The 19,298-nt window shown below is 43.4% G+C and overlaps 4 protein-coding genes across 5 annotated transcripts in view; 3 read left to right on the forward strand and 1 right to left on the reverse strand.

The window, feature by feature from the left end:
- The window catches only part of LOC126565014 (solute carrier family 66 member 2), a 204,660-nt gene that overhangs the window by 160,788 nt on the left and 24,574 nt on the right, over nt 1-19,298 (forward strand). The window lies entirely within an intron of this gene.
- LOC126565029 (inactive hydroxysteroid dehydrogenase-like protein 1) lies at nt 11,681-16,727 on the forward strand. The gene is made up of 5 exons (XM_050222169.1): nt 11,681-11,858; nt 11,986-12,219; nt 12,530-12,750; nt 12,863-12,958; nt 16,470-16,727. The coding sequence occupies exons 1-5, from the start codon at nt 11,681-11,683 to the stop codon at nt 16,725-16,727; spliced, it is 987 nt and encodes a 328-aa protein (XP_050078126.1).
- Nucleotides 17,306-18,360, forward strand: LOC126565890 (transmembrane protein 231). The gene is made up of 2 exons (XM_050223100.1): nt 17,306-17,763; nt 17,830-18,360. Exons 1-2 carry the CDS (start codon nt 17,308-17,310, stop codon nt 18,358-18,360), a joined length of 987 nt encoding a protein of 328 aa, XP_050079057.1. The 5' UTR covers nt 17,306-17,307.
- Nucleotides 18,397-19,103, reverse strand: LOC126565337 (mitochondrial import inner membrane translocase subunit Tim21). The gene has a single exon (XM_050222510.1). It carries the CDS (start codon nt 19,093-19,095, stop codon nt 18,412-18,414), a length of 684 nt encoding a protein of 227 aa, XP_050078467.1. The 5' UTR covers nt 19,096-19,103; the 3' UTR covers nt 18,397-18,411.

Below are 19,298 nucleotides of genomic sequence, written 5' to 3' on the forward strand. Positions count from 1 at the left end.
CCCGGGTGGTCCTCATACCCACGGGTCCTTTTTGATTGGATCGATGACTTCCCTGGACTAATGCGGACTGCCATGGGTAAGATGCGCACGACGCCGTGACTGAGAGGGACAATCGAAATAGACTTCGCAATGTACACCTCTCAGAAGAAAGGGAAAAATGTAGGAAAGAAAACAATAAGAAAGGGGAACCAACAGCTAAAGAGCAAAAACCACAGAAAAGGTTCACCTCAGGCACACAGTAATTGGTCCTTGGCGAATGACACGCATCGAATGTCGGACTCAATGGCGGACGGTTTATTTACGCTTCGGAACAATTTCATCAAAATGAATTAATTCGATAATTTCTTCTCTCTTTCCGGTCGGTCTAGGGCAAGCAAACCAAGCAAACGTGTTCGTCTGCTTTTGGACTAGCGTGCGTACGCACGGAAGCCTTCTCGATGCTATTAGCGATCAGCCGAGAGCAACCGGCAGTGGAAGGAACGGTATGCAATAAAAATAAATACAACAACATGCTAAACAAAAGCCAAACTCCCAAGGCGAGAGGTTCCAGCACAAAAAGAACGCAACTCCAATCATCATAAAAGCATCGCTAGAGCAAACTGACCGTTTGTTTTACTCGAGTATTCACACCACCCGGTCCAGGCTAGGCGTCTCCATCCATGTCAGCTCGTTCTTACCACGGTTCAGTGGGCACGCTGCTTGTTACCCCCAAACGGGAAAGTGCTCCAATTTTGTGGTTTGACCAGGGTACTCCAGTCTTTGGAGATCTCTAATCCAATCCCAGGGAGTATTGGGACAGTGTGTGAAACTCGTCCTGGGGGACGGAAGCAAGACAAGAAGCCATTTTTAAGAACACGCACTGAACCGATGTTCCTGTGATTATTCCACCGGGAGTATCAACTAACCGACTGGTGGACACGATTTAGACATAAAAGTGCATCAATTTTCTTCCAAAACAGGGGGCCGATGGGACACACATCTCTTAAGTTCTTTTGTTAGCTTGAAGGGAACGGACACTGACCTATGTTTTAACCAGGTTGACACAAAGAAAACGACAAAACAGATTGAATTTGTTTCTGTTTCCATGATTTTTTTTTGTATTAAGATAATTTTAAATGTAGAAGCAAAAGTGACGCCGGTCCTCAAATGATAAGACTCTCCGAAGCATTTATCAGGTCATTAATTCAAGAAAAAGGAAGTGCAATAAAAGGCGACTTCCTCCCTGTTTAATTTCAAATTCTACTTACATACTTAACAGCCATTACACACCTTTTTACAGACCTGATCTACCGCAAAAGTCCTTTCAACCGTCCACTGTCGAGTGCTTTCGGTCTTATACAACGCCACCATTACGCCATCTTGTCCCGAATACTTTTCCTGCAGACTTGCGCCCCTTGCTGCAGATTTTGTCAGAAGCTACCAAGCTGGATTTCGAGCCTGAGCAAAAAGACGGCCTCTCCTTTTTGTAATTAAACGTCGATTTGGACATCAGGGCACGATATTCACTCAATCTTTCCAATGGGATAGGATAGGAAAGGGCCAATTGAGGAACAATGCAACGAAGACAAAATATCTTATCCAGAGCATATCGGGGGCTCTGACGACGACGATCTCGAGGTGGTAGAGGAGTTCTGCTACCTTGGTACGATCGTAACTTCGGGCAACAACGTAAGCTGCGATTCAAAAGACTCCACAAAAACATACGAAATGCTCGCAATTTCGCACCCTGGTACGTTCAGTAGTCCACTATGAGTACAGGAGCCCTGGAATATGCAGACGAAAGACGAAATCGCCATTTTAAAATGGCAGGTGCTAAGAACTATCGTTGGCACACCGAGCAGGGCGTTTGGCGAAGGAGAATGAACCACGAGCTAGCTGAGCAGATATTCTGAAGGTAGTCAAAGCTGTAAGGATACGATGGAACAACCACCAAGATGCTTGTCGTTTCCCACTACGGCACGAGGCGTAGAGGAGCACAGAAGACTGCGTCCCTTAATAAAATTTTCTAGAAACGGATCAGCGACCTGTCTTTACCATCACGACGTGCTCATCCCTGAGCAACTGCACTGATTCGGGTATGGTCCAACACCTCTTGAAAGTTAATATAGGATTTCCATACCCTACTCCGACACAATAGGTCCACGGCGTACAGAATGGTAACATATCTCTCCAAATATCTGAGCTTGGCTACACGGGGAAACCCAACCCTTTGGGAAGATGGATTATATTGCTAAATTAAACGGGGGTGAGGATGGCCAGCGTCTGTTCTCCATGTTAGGGGCGGCTGGTTGTCCTTCTGTCCTGGCATTCTACGGGACTTTTTCAGCTAGAATGCGTAGGCCCTCCGACGAGACAGGGGGTTGGCGGAGAGACCTTGCAAGCCACCACCAATACCTTTGCAACGAAAGGAAACCAACTAAATTTCGAATCGAATCAACAGATACAGATCCACGCCACGGAATAAGGACTACGATTGGAAACTCGGGACATGGAACTGCAGATCTCTCACATCAGCCGGAAGTACCCGAATTCTTTCAGACGAGGTGAGGACCTGCGGCTTCGGAGTAGTAGCACTTCAGAAGGTGCGGTGGAATGGAGTAACGGAGCGTCCCTACCGCAGTGATTGCATGATCTACCAAAGTGGTGGAGAAAAGCATGAAGTCGATACGACGTTCCGGGTTATAGGTGAGATGCGAAAGCGAGTGATTGGGTGGTGGCCGATCAATGAACGGATGTGCAGGTTGAGGATCCGCGGAGGGTTCTTCAATCTGAGCATTATCAATCTGCACAGTCCGTACCTTGGAAGCACCGATGACGATGAAGACAGTTTTTATACGCAGTTGGAGAGGGAGTACGACCGCAACACGACGTCAAGATTGTCATCGGAGATTTTAACGCTCAGGTCGGACGGGAGGAGGTATTCACACCCACGATAGGAAGGAAGTTTCAGTGCCCACCAGCTGACGAACGACAACGAGCTTCGGCTCGTGAACTTCGCCTCCTTCAAACACATGACCATTCGCAGCCTCTTCTTCCAGCACGCACCTCGCTTCAGTTACACCTGAAGATCACCACAGTAGACTTATTCCCAGATTGTCCACGTTCTTATCGATGGAAGGCACTTCTCGGATATTATCGACGTAAGGAGAGTAAAGTGCTCGTCAGCGACCCGTTCGGCACGAGCCGTAGAGGAGCACAGCGAGCTCGTTGGCTGGATCAAGTGAAGTCTAACCTGTCGGAGATCGGATGCAGCCGTGATGGATGGATGCAGTACTGCAGCCCTAGACCGAGTTTCCTGGAACTGATTGGAGTCCTGGCCATGTCAACATGACATGCTCAATCCGGAGCAGGCCAAGAAGAAGAAGGAATTATTCACATAACATGCATGGCACGTCATCCAAAGACTAGGGGGTTCAACTCGCTGCACTCCTAGATTTTCCTCCCAAAAATAGTTGCCTTCCATATGCGAATCGTTCTGAAGAACTCGGTTTTGAGGATCATGTCAGTTTTGGACACCTGAAGTATAGTATAGTCCAGGCATTTCTATAATTGCAAGTGTTTTCAGTGGGAAAATGCCCTCAGACTATAAATATGACCATAGCTAGAATTCTTACGGCCTACCTCTACATCTAGCTTGCAGAGCCAACTTTCGATTCAGTATGGATGAAGTTTCAGACAAGTTTATATGTTTAAATTCTAAAATAAAAGGTAAGTATCTGAGTTACTAATTTGGAAATCAAATTATAAAATGTGGGAACATGGGAAACATGAGAAAATTAATCAATACTCCACACTTATTGAGGTTAATTTAATTGCTTGATACTGCTTTTCCTAACTTTCCTTTCATCAACTGCGTACGTTACAACACACACAGAAATTAGCTTTTCATATTCATGATTTCTTACAGTAATCCATCTTTCTTATAAATAAATTTGCCCAAAATTTGCATCCCTTTCACATTCCTCCAAAACCACATTAATTTATTATCCCACATTTGCTACCGTTCTTAACAAAAAAAAAGGCTTCAAACGAATATTTCATTTGCTACCGATTTCTACGACCGACCGTGTGTGACGCACCTCCCTTATACATATATTCCTTTCAATCGTCAGTTATATTTAGAAAACCCATATCAAATTCCAGTATTGCTTACTCACCAAGTTTCAGCAAGTACTTGGTTTCGGATTGCCGATCTTCAGGACACCGAAATCGCTTAACGAAATTAGCATAAATTTTACAAGTCTAATCGTATTTTTCATCATCCAGATTGTGATAGCAAATGACGTCCGATTCTGATCATAGTATCTGTTTTATCCCGAAAACAGGACCTAAAATGTCCATCCACTTTCAGATTGGATCCGCTTTTCCCCTTTTGTTGACCGCCGGCTCATAAAAAATAAACAAAAAAAAAGAAAAACAAATCCAATGATATATGAATAAATACATCTAGACAGCGAATCCAACCGAACATGGACTGTAAATGGGAGGGAGCAGCACTTCCCAAAACCTGCTCCTTCCAAGTCAAACGTCCTGTCTCGCTCGGTGGAAATTCAAGAATGTCCAGCTTAATTTGCAAAAATGGCCACTACATATACTACATGTCCGGTTGACCATTTTTCCCGAGGAAACCCTTTTCTAAATAAATAAATAAAAACACGAACGAGAGTGAAAGACAAAAAAACCCTCAACTCCCCATGCAGCGCAACCAGCAGCAAATCGCCGAGAAGATCCGATATCTTCTTCATCATCATTCACCTTTTAGTTGAGTGTGTGTGGACCATCGTTGCCTGTGGTCAATCTTTTCGCCTTTTCCATACAATCTGTTCCAATTCGAAAAGTCCTCGGCGAAAATTTTGCATAAAAAAACCCCCCTCCCAGATAGCGTAGAAGAAATCCGAGAAACTGGAGATAAAACATTCATGCCAATAATGTATGCATAAATTGTGTCCTGTCCAGCACATTTCGGGTCGTTCGGTGGGAAGGTTTGGATCAGTATTTGCATTTCGAGATGAGTTGGCAGAATAGGGCGGGATTGTCGGGATGGTGGTGAAATTGAAAATCCTGAAAAATGGACCTTTTTTTATTTTGGTAAAGAGAAAAACTGTTTATGTGGAAACATTGTCCCTTCCATTCGGAGCTAGTGCTGAATTGCTCTAGTTGTCCATGTATCGCATTATTGATGGCATTGGTTGTTTTGATTTGGACTTGAATAAATAATCGGAAATGGGATTGGAACTCGATAAGGATTGGTTTACAAAATTGTCTTGTTTTCTGTTTTGTTACTTTTACTATAAAAACTTAGCTTAGTAATCGTTCGAAGGAAATACTTTTGTTTCCTGTTAGCAGTACTTGATAGAAGTACTGAGATAATATTATAAATCACCTTAAAATCTTCTATAGGATGAATTATAAAACAGACTTAATCGATAAACATAAGAAAATAATCTCAACGGTTATGTTATATTTGAAAAAAATATGCTTTGCATCATCGTGGCCCAAAACTGAATCATTTTCGAAGCATGCATGAATTATTTCATCAACCAACGAAACTTTTCAGCTACTTACATTGAAATCTTTCAACGACATTTGAATGCACAATGGGGAAGAAACATATTGTTTCCTTCTTTAATGCTAATGTATCTATTTTTATTATTCATTACAACATTCGCCAATTTTAAATATTTTTAAAATAAATTAAGTACTTTTAAGAGGCCTTCCAATGTGGATAAAATTAAAAAAAATAAAAAGTTTTCAAATAATAACTTTATGAACGGAACAGGTAGATTTTAATGTATTGAAAAACTATTAGGAATTAATTGTACCGTCTTAATTACGTATAAATAGCAATACGGCCTGGCCGTCCTTTATGAATAAAAAAAAAATAATTACAAATAAAAATAACTATTAGGCATATCAAAAGCTATATTGGAGATACCGTCATATTGGAGTTAAATTAAAATAAATAATAAAAATACTATCGGTTCCTTAATTTTCTCGTTTGCTTAAAACTTACCTTAGTTAGTTGAATAATACTTTCCTTATCCAAAAGAACATCTTAATTCTTTATAATAATGTAATCAATCCAAAGCGTTTGAGGCGTTGGTGTTCAGAAGACAAGGGAGCTCGACAAGGGACAGAAGACAAGGGCTCGACGATCCAACTAGCCAAGTAAATAAAGTCAAGGAAAAGCTAAAATGGAAAGCCAACTCTTGAGATTATAGAGCGAAAAAAGTAGTATGCATATTTAAATGCAAATAAAATATGAATTAGAATCACTAGACAATATTGCTTTTTGTGCTAATTATTATTAACATTATTGAAACAAAATCGTTTAAGAAAGGTGAGCTAAATGAGTATGAGAAAGCTATGATCGGAAACAACGATCGTCATGCTAAAATAACTCATTCTGAATAACGATGATTCGACCATTGAAATCGTAAGCATTTAAGTTCACGTTCACCTTCCAGTCAAATTGTAATACTTATAAAATACAACTTGCTTGAATAATCATCTCAAACCTACGTCTTTCAATCAAACACTAATAAATAAAACATTTTACAAGCTGCTTCATTCTTCTCGAAATCACTCTAATTGGTGCCTATTATTGCAAGCACCTTCTCGAACGATGCGTGATAAAATCTACACAAACGCGTTCAATTTTTTTGCTGTCCAGCTTCACCGCTCTAATTGCTATAAACGTGGTCCAAGAGAGAAAAAGTATCAAATGCCCTTATTTGCTCCAATTGCGTCTTTGAGGCATGTTTTGAGCAAGTCATCGTTCTTTCATCGAGTGCACAAAACGAACGTTCATCATTTTAGGAAGTACAGGTTCCACGCTGCAATCAAAACCACACAATCCGAAGCCAACACAAAACCTCAGCTTCGTGAAACAAAGTTACACACTCACTCGGCCCATCATCACTCGTGACATACTGACTCCAGGCAAGGACGGCCCCCACCTAGAACGGCCTTGGAACCATCGGCAACGTACCTGCACCTTACCGTTCCGTGCCTGCTAAGGTACGATCGAAGCTGAGGGTCGTTTGCGCTGCTTTTCGTCCGTTTGAAGATCAATGGCAATGGCAAACGAAAGTGAAAATGCATTCACGTAACAACCACCGCGCGGAACACAACAATACCAAACGAGCGCCGTTGCGAATGCGTTGTTTTGAATTCGGTTTGGTTCCTGCACAGAGAGCGCCGGCTTTTATGGGAGGTTCATTTCTCAAGGCATTCATGAACACGTGTTGTGTAGCGATTCCGACGCATCACTTCATCGACTTCAACCAAACCTCTGTGGTTACTCTGTGTTTGCAGTCTTGTACGATCAGCGCAAGCAAATGGCTTTAACTTCACTGTCACGGCAGTCTTACCACATTAGTTCCACACCATCAAGTCCAAACGTGGACATCGGTCGGCACACGGCAGAGACCTTAGACCTTAATGGCAAGTCTTTTACCATCCATTTTACTATTTTCTGTTCCTACATGTGAGTTGCATGCGCAGAGCCCTCGATCGAGAGGCATTGGGTTGGGTCAAACAGCAGGAGTTCTAATTCAGAAACACATCACAGGAAAATCAAGAAGCAGAAAGACTCGATCAACAAAGCTAGATGATCAGTACGGAAACCAGCGAAAAAAAAAAAGTAAACGAACTACGCATGAACTTGACCTTGGGCGTATGCATGCAGTTGGTGAAGATCCCATGCATGCTCTTCCGTGTCCGCAACTCGTGGCATGTCGAAGAGAGTTCCGGACTTGTGCGAACCGTGCGCGATCAGTAGACCGCCGCCATTTATGCAGCTTTAAGCTGGGCGATATATAAAAACAAACCCTCTGATTCCTAAAGACTTGTCGGAATGCGTTTTGTGTTAAACGTGTTTGGTATTTCCATACTCTAAAGAAACCTTCAGTGAACATTCTACATAGAAAAAAAAGATGATATAAAAAATCATTAAAACAAAGAACACCGCATTGCATGTTGTTGCTACTATATCGTGTGGTGGAAAATCTAAAAACACAAACAGTAAGGAAGTGCGCTGTAAAATAATGATGATCATTATACATATTATTAAAGATGAACAGGTGCGAACTCGTAAATTTAGATTCGACAGCTTAACATCCGCACAATGTTATGCAATTGACCCGAAGCTGACGTCAGCAAAACCGACAGGGGATTCAGAAGCTCATTAGAGGCAGTAAGAAGAATTGGAAACCTATCACTTGTGGCGCGGCAGATCGTCAATGGTTTCAAGGTTCCAATATTGCACACCTGAAGAACCTTCATATCTGGACCGCTGGAGCTGGATCAGAGATTTCGCGTGCGTCACATTCTAGTGGAGCAAAATGAGGTTAAATCATATTTAATTATGATGACAATATTGATATGAATCTTCAGAAAACGCGTTCCGATTTAAGAGTTTCTCCCCAAATCGTCCACCAACTTATCGTACCTTAACAATCATCGTTTACGGTCGTTTTGTACTACGATCAACCTTCATCGCCGACTAAATCGGGGAAAACAGTCAGCTTCGATCGCAACAAAGTCTTCGTGACAGTTCACTTCACGGGTTGATCGTACCATGACGATCAACAGCTTGAGACTGTGGCTTACCACATGCGACAACATACTCGATGTTGCTCGATTTGTTTCTACTCGCTCGTGCACTCTATCAACGCCCAACACCATCCACCAAGACCTGACCTTCACCCTACCAGGTAATGGGTGTTCGACGAGCGGCGCAGATGGTAATTAAACAGATTATACACCCAATGTAAACTTCATTCGATGTTTCACGATGGTTCGCGTCAAAGTAGCTGAAGAGACGGTGCCTGCATCTGATATCCATTCAACACAGAAGGCTTATACGAGGTGGTTTCATACGGACGAAGATCACTTTTTGTCTTCTTGAGCGTACGGGTAGTCTTTTGTTTTTCTTGGCCTATAACAGAGAGAGAGAACTGTTTTGCTGTCTTACACGTGTGTTACCACATCGAAGCTGCAACCTCTTAACGCCACTACAGTTCGATTTGGTTCGAAACGAGCGGAGTAGAGCCAACGTAATCCTTGGGTCGCAATCGGGCTTAATTGATTTTCCGAACACTCACAGCCTATGGACTACCGCTCTACAGTTTCTACAGGCCTGATGAACTGTTTTGTTTTTTTGTTTTTGTTTATTAAAGGTTTCGCCATGATGAACCGATGCTGATCGAGCACAATTTATGATTCGGCACATTTAATAAGCAATGTGTCGTAACAAAAATCTAGTCTGATTTTGCTTTTACTAAAAACAACGTAAAGAAGTTCATGAAAATCTTGTTGTTATTGCGAATTACGTCACATAACGTCTCTAGAGACAATTTTCTCTGCTCACGATACTGTGCAATTAAATAGTACCTATTGTTGAATAATTACTAGCAATAACATATTCTTCCAACATACCTCAACACTCACCTCTACGCCTCCCACAACTGCAACGCGTGGGAAAAAAATAATTAATTAATTAGTATGCATTAACCTGACCTTTATCGCGAACACGCTTCAAAATTCCTTACATCGGGCGGCTCACTACACGGAGAGAACTTCCTCAACTTCCAAGCTAAGGCAGGTAGCCTGCATTGAAAAGTTGCCCAAAGTGCACGCTAAATTGTCGTGCAAGCCACACACTTTACCAAAATTTGGGCAGCGTAAGGCCCGTTATTCATACAAGCGATTCGCACGATTTAGGCGATTGTGTATTGTAATAGAATGTAATGTCCCAGGTGTAATGTACCTCAAAGAGAAAAAGAAATTAGCTGACAATTGTAAACACTTTGGCAGGTTGTTGGAGCAGCACCAGAAACAATGCAACAATTTGATCTGAGGTTAAACCGCTCAAGTGGAAGGTCTTCAGATGTTAAAACCCCCACATTGTGATGCAGTTTTCAAGTGTCATGTGAAACCTGACTGACATCCATTTTAGCTCCAACACATCGCTTTATGTAAGCGGATTTTTAATTATAAAAATTTTCATTTTTGTTTGCTGCTTGACGCTCGATTAGTTATGATGCAGAGGAAGTGCTATCCAACTGCAACGGCTCAGCCAAACACACCACCTGCAAGCAATGCAGAATGAGCGGATGAATGCGAAACCGTTTAAGCTACCACGAAACACACACCGTTGCAACATTGGTCGTGTCTTCCAGCGGTTGGTGAGTTATCTCTGTGCTCTTTTTTTTTTTTTAGGATTTGTTGGTGTAGTTTTCTTCGTTGAGGGACAACCGAGATGTTGACACCGTTTGTCAAAAGCTACCAGCGTGAAGTAGTGTTCAACGCAAGAGTGGGAACATCTCGTGAAATCACCCTTCTTTAAACTCGTTGTGGGCCAAAGTTTGGCAGCTAGCAGCGACAAGACAAGGCCAGTTGGATAAGGTGAAAGGATAGTGAGGGATTATTTAAGATTAAAAGGTGTTTGCATAAAAGTTGAAGAACTTGCGGCAAGTCGTAAGGCAGATATTTGATTTAAAATATCGGACAACTGATTGTAGTAATGGATATACCCGAGGCTCGAGCAACTCATGAAGTATTGTATGTAGGTTATGTATATCTTGATATTGATTTTGAGTCCATATTATCCAGGGGAGGTCCGGTGTTGATGCGATAATGGCGCCGATCCATACAAGGCAGGGTCGGGGTTTAAATCCCATCTGAACCGTAGTCCCGGAGTGAGAATCGACTATCCAAATATCAGCAAGTCTAAAAAGCCTTTAGATGGCCAGAGCGACCTAGAAGATCGTTAAGCAAAGGATAAAAATAAATACCCAAAAACTTGTAGTCAAGTCTTGATGAGTTTAATAGCTCATACCAATATAAATAATGCTTTATAGCTAAGCCGATTCTGATAACAAATCACAGCAAATATTCGGGCTCGATCAACTCTTTAAATTAAATGATCACTTACGCAGCGTACCTTTCGAGGCTGATATAATGAAACATGAGTGATCTCATCGCTGGCACTTGAACATGAAAAGCCTTCCTCTGATTAAATTCCATCCCATCTCCAAAAACGCCACAAAGGTCACGAGAAGTGAACCATTCGCAGCCGAAATGCTTCAGCCTGTGGGGCTATAAGCTGTTTGCTTACCTAGCAGAGTAGACCAACTCATCGAGCACGAAGCATATCCACACCAAACCACCCACCACCACCACCATCTTCGGACCACATCAAAGAAACGCATCGTAACGAACGTGGACGTGAACTGAAACCGAACCCCAACAGCGCGCCACGCGATCGTGGTCCCAAAGCCGTCGACTTTAGTTCTACGCTGAACTTCGAACGGAAACGGTCGTAAAGGTGGACCGCGCTGAGAGCGCTGTGTCAGCGTACTTCGGAACCCCAAATCGCTAATCGCTCGTGTAGTGTAGTCTTCTGTGTCCCTATACACGGGGCAATCATTCTTGGTGCGTTGGTTTTCTTTCTAGAGCAAACTCGTGTGCGTTTGTGTGAGTCAGTGGTGGTTGCATCGGTGCACTCGTGCGTCCATGACGTTCCGGACAGTTCGCACCATCGCACGAACGGTGACCGCATTGGTCGCGTTAACAGTGTCACGGATTAAGTGAACTCAATTAAATAATCCTTCTGCTGCTGTTACCTATTACCGGCCATTCCTTATCACACGCGTGATTACACTCTCTGATTACAATGCTGATACCGGCACAACTTGCCCTCTGGGGCCTAGCATTGATAGGCGTCTGGGCGTTGGTTTGGTGGATGTACGACAATCTCAAATCGTTGGCACAAATCGGCATTGCCCTGCTAGCGCCCTACTTCGCACCAACCGAGCATAAAACGCTCACCGAACGGTTTGGCAAATGGGCCGGTACGTATGGGTTTTGCCGGAAGCGAAACATGAAGTGATGCACTTGACCTTCGCGCGACATCGATGGCGTGCCGTGCCGTCCACTAATGGTAACTTTTTCACTTTCCGAATCTCCACCACGGTACAGTAATTACCGGCTCGACTGATGGCATCGGTAAGCAGTACGCTTTCCAGCTGGCTAGCCGTGGCCTCAACGTGGTGCTGGTCTCACGCTCCACCGACAAGCTGATCGCGGTGGCACACGAAATCGAGTCCAAGTACTCGGTGAAGACCAAATGGATAGCGGTCGATTTTAGTAGCGGCCGGGAGATTTACGACCACCTGCGGAAGGAGCTCGATTCTGTCCCCGTTGGCATTCTAGGTAAGAGCTAGGGCTGCGTCCATTAGTAATACGTGCGATGCAAATCGACACGTTCTGAAATGGCTAGAAGAATATTAAACGTAAGTCGGCGAGCGTAAATGCAAATCGAGCAATCAGTCCCTTGGGTGCTATTCTGTGCATATTAGCAACATTTGGTTTAGTGAGCACCGGGCTCTACAACGATCGCTCTATTAATCTGATAGCCGGTAACACAAGGTTAGGTTAGGGGTTGGTGAAGCATTCTAAACCCAGAATCACGACTAAATGAATTTCTCGTTGCCTTTTTCTTTCTTTCTTACGGCGCCTACAGTAAACAACGTCGGCGCGAATGTGGACTATCCGGACGATCTTGATCACATTCCCGAGGACAAGCTGTGGCAGCTGATCAACATCAACGTCGGTGCGGTAACCATGCTGACGCGCACGGTACTGCCGGGCATGAAAAAACGCGGCCAGGGCGCGATCGTTAACATCTCGTCCGGTAGCGAGCTTCAACCACTGCCCTACATGACCGTTTATGCGGCAACGAAGGTACGCACGGCTTCGATAGGCGCTTACGGACATCGGATGCGTGCATCTGCAGTGCTGCAAATGTCATTACCAGCGCATCTAACGTGTTTTGCTTTCGATTCGCTTTCGGCAGGCTTACATCCACAACTTCACCCTCGCCATGCAGCACGAGTTGGAACCGTTCGGTATCACCTGCCAGCTGGTGAGCCCTATGTTTGTAACGACCAAGGTAAGCAATCGATGATGTGCGTCCGGAGTGAATGTCCTCAGCAGCAGCAGCAGCAGCAGCAGCAGCAGGGGGGTACCTTCATCCGAGCGAGTATCGAGTGTCAAGTTCTAAGTGCGTACCTGTGGTGAGGCTAGGCTGCGCCGTCTAGCTAGTCTGGGCGAGTTTTAAAGTGTCAAGTGGAACCACTTGTAAAAGTCGTGAACTTTGCTGGCAAACAGCCGATGCTGGTGCAACATGCTGGCCCGTGCTAGTGTTGTGTGATTTGAAACCGAACAAAAACGAACGGTGCAGCAGCACTGTGAACCAATTTCCGATGATTGGTGACTAAGCCGCACAACACCGCAGCTCTGGTTAGCTTCGTGCATATGATTAAGTGTTTCGCAACAAAGCTACTCTCGGTGATCGTTGCAAGCGTGGATCGTTTCGTACAAAGTGTGCAATCGGTGTTGGAGAAAATTGGAATGTTGTGAAATGGTGGTCAAACAGGGACGGTAACCCTTCGCCGGGGTCAAATATTTACCGTGAAACAAGAGCAAACAGTGCCCATCAACGCACGATGAGCTAAACCACGCGAGTGTTTAACATTGTTGTGTGCTTGTCCAACGATGCTCTGTGGCTACCGTCGATAAACAAGAAAAGACGTTACGAGATGTATGATAATTTGCTTAAACATTACTTACGGCTATGTAAATGGACTCTCTGAAACCATTAAGCCCTCGGACCGAGTCAAATTGTAGGTCGAAGGAGACGAAACTCATAGAATAGACTTTCTTGGAGCTTGTGATTGAACCGACCAGATGTGAAATTAAACCACAGTATAATGTTGACAAATTTTTGAAAGTTTTAGCCTCACCACATTAACTAACTCACTGTTTATCAGGGGCGGTTCATAGTGTAAACAAAGCAAGCAGATGCTTGGCGCCCCAAACTTTCATGGGGCACCGATCGAGAAGCATCGTACTACAAGAAGGAACCTAGTCATTGCAGCCTCCGATATTTAAAAAACCCAGAACATGTAAGAGGACCTCCTCAAAACTGAGCTCTTGGAAGTATATGTTCTATCAAACCCTCCAGGTACCTAATTCGATGTGGTAGGGATCCCCAACTTACAATTTGTCTTGGGGCCTCTAAGGGATTAGATCCTCCACTGCGGTTGATCATCTGTAACATGCAAGAAATCCATTCGCCCACCTACTAGAACAAACGAACACACACGTTTATGGTAGGTCCGGGACATAACCGGATCGGCTTCATTTTTTCCCCCCATTTCTTCATGTACATGATCCCGTTCGAATGTAACGAATCTGTTCAAGGCCACCCCAAACAAGCGTTGTGTTCGTGACAGGTATTACAGGCTGATGAAGTAACACGATTTCCAAACCGGTCAGATGTAACCATCCGGAGGCAAATGCCAATACCCTTGGTATGTTATTTTGTTGTTGAACAGTTGAAATTTTTGAAAAATTGCAAAAGGGCAACCATTTTCTGATGTACCTAAGGAAAAGGAAGTATTAGTTAAAGATCTGCAAGCCTACTATTAAACTTCGCCTTGTTGAATGAATGGCTTCAAAGAGGTAATAAAAATGTGTTGCAAACGGTGCTACAATGTACACAATTAAGTTTATCACCCAGCAATAACAACTGCCATTACGCTCAGCGATGTGGTACGCAGTGAAGCATTGCAGCTAAATGTTTGATTAATAATAAATTGTTAATTTACAATAATGATCTGTGCAGTAATATCTGCTGAATCTAGATAAATGGCAGTGAGAGCGTGACCCTTACGCTAGTCGCGTGCTGCTGATTTGATCGGACAATCTGTTCCACCTTCTGAGACTGAGGAGTTGCACGATAAACACACACCTTCCCAGGCTGGTAAAGGTCGATCAAAGGCTCGCTAACATGCATGCATAATGTGCAGTTAAACCTTGAACATTTTTTGCCTTGTTCTACGATTGTTGGAGATCACGAGATCAATGTTCTTTCTGAAAGTCCATCCGAGAAAGGCTGTATTTGAATGATGTAATTTTTATCTGTAGAGGTATTGCAATCGAGAATTTGGGTCGGAGAATTAAAAAAAAACGGTAAAAGTCTACCAAAAAAAGCGATCTTTTTTCCGCCATTTTTGACTTTCCTAACCGGGTATTTGTCCTCAACTCGTAGTCGAAACGTCTAGACAAACAGTCTAAAATTATTTTTCATAAATTATGCTTTGTTTTTATTGTTTTCGACTGCTGTTTGCTGTCTGGTTCCAAAAACCGACCCTCGAAAACCGGTTTTAACAGTGAAGGCAAAACATACTTCATTTCCACATTTTTTCGACTGCAAGCCGGACCCCGGGAAGGCCGTCCGATTGAATTCGGATTTTGTTTTTATTTCACACCCGCCGCTTGTCGCAACGCTTTACAAATATTTGCCAAGGTGGTGGTAATTTTGAATGCAAACGCCCGCACCCGACGACGGCACGATATGGCCATGAAGTTGAAAATTACATCATCCATGAGGTGTTTTTTTTTCGGGGTAGATCTCGTCGTCTTCATCCTAAAAGATGTTGATCGATGAGAATGCTACTTCGGTAGGTTTATGCTGTTGCACACTGCAATATCGATAAATGGATGAAATTGCCTCATAGCTGCTAGCGTGCTATGTACCCTTGCGATCACGATTTTGGTTAAGGGCAGCCGAGATCGGGTAAATGAAGAGCCTTAAGATACTTTTTAGTAGGTGTTTTTGAAGTTATACGATTAGAAATTTTTGAATATGTCTATAATTAAATTAATATTACAAAAAACTTGAAGGAAATTGTAAGTTTATCGTACGAGTCCTCAGAATTCCTTCATGATCTTTACCAACCACTTGTTTGTATTTTAAATTTTCTATCGAAATCGAAAACCTATCGCTATGGTTGCTGAATCTGGACACCGGGCTAACTTGAAGCTGGTGGAAAACAGTTCACAGCTACAAGCAATGGCAACAAAACAGGTTTTCCTATGCCTGGGAACCGAGCTGATCCATCCAGCCGAAGCTTACGGTATGCCTGCCTTCAGGTTGAAATTCTAAATGTACTACCAGTAACCCCGCAGGTAATGCTCGGCAGCACGTTCAACACATCTTCAGGCTACGGTACGGCAAAGCCTGTCACCGAGAGAAGAAGTTAACCTTTAAAGTTGGTAGCGAATTCTAGCACTGATCGTTATGCATTGACGTTCTTCATGTTGCAACATTCAACGGAATGGGAGGGGGAGAAAAATGGTTATTTCGTGTTGTACACCAGTTATCCTTGACTGTAGTGGTTGTAAATAAATATAAGCTGTTCCCCTTTTTTGAAGGCTTTGACGCTGCTCATACAGTTTCGTAATCGTTTTATATTGGTGTATAGTGTTTTCCTCTCTACAGCATTAATTTTACTTATCTCCTTCTTCCCTCAAGAATCGTTGATGAACTATCAATGAAGATCTTCTAATATTCTTTCCTTTTTTTTTTTTTTTGTTCGATCTCTCGATTCTCCCAGATGAACAACTTCTCTACGACAATTATGGAGGGTGGACTGTTCATACCAAACGCAGAAATGTATGCCAAGTTTGCCACATTTACCCTCGGTAAAACGAAGCAAACTACCGGCTACTGGTCGCACGGTATCCAGTACGGCGTGATGAAGCTAGTCCCCGAGTGGGTTCGCACCGTGATCGGTGGCATGATGAACAAGCAGTTTCGAAAGGAGTACTACGACCAGCAGAAACCTGGCACCGTCCCCGCACAGGCCAGCTAAGGATCCGGGGACTTGCCGGGCGCTCTTGCCGAATGGAGCGCCCTGTTGGGGCCCGAGAAGTTTATGCATTTTTTAGATTGTTTTTTTGTGTTGTTATGAGTTATAGTCATGCTAAGTTAAATTGCAGAATATGCTTAAGTGAGTATTAATAGCCCCCTTCCTACCCGTGCTTCCCCCCCCCCACTCCTCTCCCTCTCCCTCTTTCTCTCCCGTCCCTGCCTTCTTTAAACAGACTGAGGTATCTGGAGATACTATAGCATTGTTGTTGTTGTTTTTCAGAACAATAAAACAAGATCAATGTTTTGTGATCACTGTTCAACATTTTAGAAACAATTAATTGTGAAAGAAAGCAAAGATTTGTTTTATTGTTGGGCAACGTAACGAAAACAAATAAAAATTCTTGTTGATTTCTCCAACGCAACTGAAATAAATAAGAATTCCAATAGATGTCGCTAGTGTCGAATTTAAATTATGTTGTTTCCATAACAACTAGCAACAACAAACAAGACGTAGCTTGTAAACTAGTCGAAAAACTTGTCATAACGACATTATACAAGCCAAATAAAGGAACAAAAATAGCATGAAATTGTTCAGTTTCTACAATAAATCGGTTTACATTCAATATCGCAATCAACTATGCTCCACGACGACTATCGTGGTCTGTGCACTTACGGTGGCCGCCATTATCGCACCGTACTATTTGCTGGCTTCCATCAAACCGGGTGAACTTTGGGATGAACAGCGCGCAGTGTACGAGCAGCCAAGAGTGAAATTTCTGTACGAATATTTGTTTCTGGCGGAGATGGAAGATCCCGAAGATCGTGGTTCGTCCATTGTAACGTGCAGTTCGTTCGAGGCGTACAACTCGCTCACGGAACAGTTGCATCCGTGCAATGACGTGCAGGTGATTCCCACCGATGCGGATCACGACCGTGCGCTGGATCATGTATCGGTTGGAATCAGTTTCAACCCTCCAAACAATGGAGCACGATTGTCGTTTTACACGATCTACTTCTTCCTGGAAGCGACTATATCGGTAAGATAGTTGAATGCTTTTGAACGTTTCGACCGTATTCAAAGCCTTATTTCTTACACATTACAGTCACAATGTTTGTTCGTTGTACCGGCATTTATTCTGCTGGAAAAAGTCCCAACACCTAGAGCCAAATTTGAATCCGGGACAATCAAACATCATGGATATCTTGAAGCCAAACAGACAACACCTCTCCAGTGTCCGTTCTTTATGCGGCATCAAAAATCTCACTTCAGTGATCGATACTATCCTAACGAAAACACAACCCTTGAAGGATTTCAACCAGGAGCTATCCTCTCGAAGATACAGCATACTAATCCGGCATACTATGAATATCATCTTCGACGTACAGATTGGACGATGGATGATTCGGAATCGATAAGTATACAGATAGATGTCTCCATCGGAGCTGGAGATAGCCAAAAACTAGCCTTTCTCTACAAAAACTCTCTTTGGTGGAAGCTTTGCCAGTTCTGGGGCAGCTATTTCCCTCTCCTATTCGTCTCACTGTGGTTAACGGAAAAGATCAAGCAATACCTCTTTGAAAACTTCTATCTGCGTGCGGTTGAAGTAAAACCTTGGAAAGATAAATACAATTAATTTAGATGAACTTCCCTTAACACAGCTCAATTGTATTTCATTCGACAGTTTTCATAGGAAAGGTTGTGGCACGGTACCGGCTTGCGATCTCATCACATCCTGCTGCAGTCTATTGTCCTCCAGTATAATCGGACTGTGCGGGTTGTAATCCAACTGCACAAACAGATAACGATACTCGTACCCTCCGGAGTCCGTTTTACGTTTCTCCAGATGCACGGTACCTCTGTTACGGAATCCTTGTACGTGAAACTGCATGCGAATGTATTCCACACCATCCTTGATGTATTTAGTGTGAGCAACGCGTGTCCGGCGACCACGTCGGCTTTCCTCCCCGTAGCCTTTGATCGGTGCTCCGAGTGCGTCCTTTACCCTCGGTTCTTCCTTTACCCGCTCGAGGGCTTCCGAGTAGATGTTGTTGGGACTGTCCGATGAAAACAGTTCCCAAAACACGACGTAAAACAGAATGCCGGTAACGCCAACGCCCAGCAGGATGACACCCATGTAGCTGGCGGTTTTCGTGTTTTCCTTCACGCGTTCACCGATGGGTCGTACGTCGGTCGATACGTCTGTTCGGTCGCTGCCTGCCGACAGGGATTTGGAGGGAGATGACTGTTTCGATGCATTGTTGGTGGAGTAATGATGGATCAGGGTTGGAAGTGATGCTGAGCATCGGAACAGAGCGTGCGAAAGGAAGCGTTGCTTGACTAGAAGTGGACGAAGTGCCAGAAGCGACATTCTGAAATTAAAAGCAGTTTTACAGAACGATTTCGTTTTAGAATAATTATGTAAACATTGCAGGAATTAGCAGGTTTTTGATAAGCACATGGATCTGGCAAAAGAGGACAAACTACCTGTCGGTTTGTGGTGTTAATTCACTTTTCTAAAGTGTAAATTAAGCTGACCAAAAATGCTCAACAAAAAAGGGAAGGAAAATCCCC

Source organism: Anopheles maculipalpis, chromosome 3RL (assembly GCF_943734695.1).
Source record: "Anopheles maculipalpis chromosome 3RL, idAnoMacuDA_375_x, whole genome shotgun sequence".
Taxonomy (NCBI): Eukaryota; Metazoa; Arthropoda; class Insecta; order Diptera; family Culicidae; genus Anopheles; species Anopheles maculipalpis.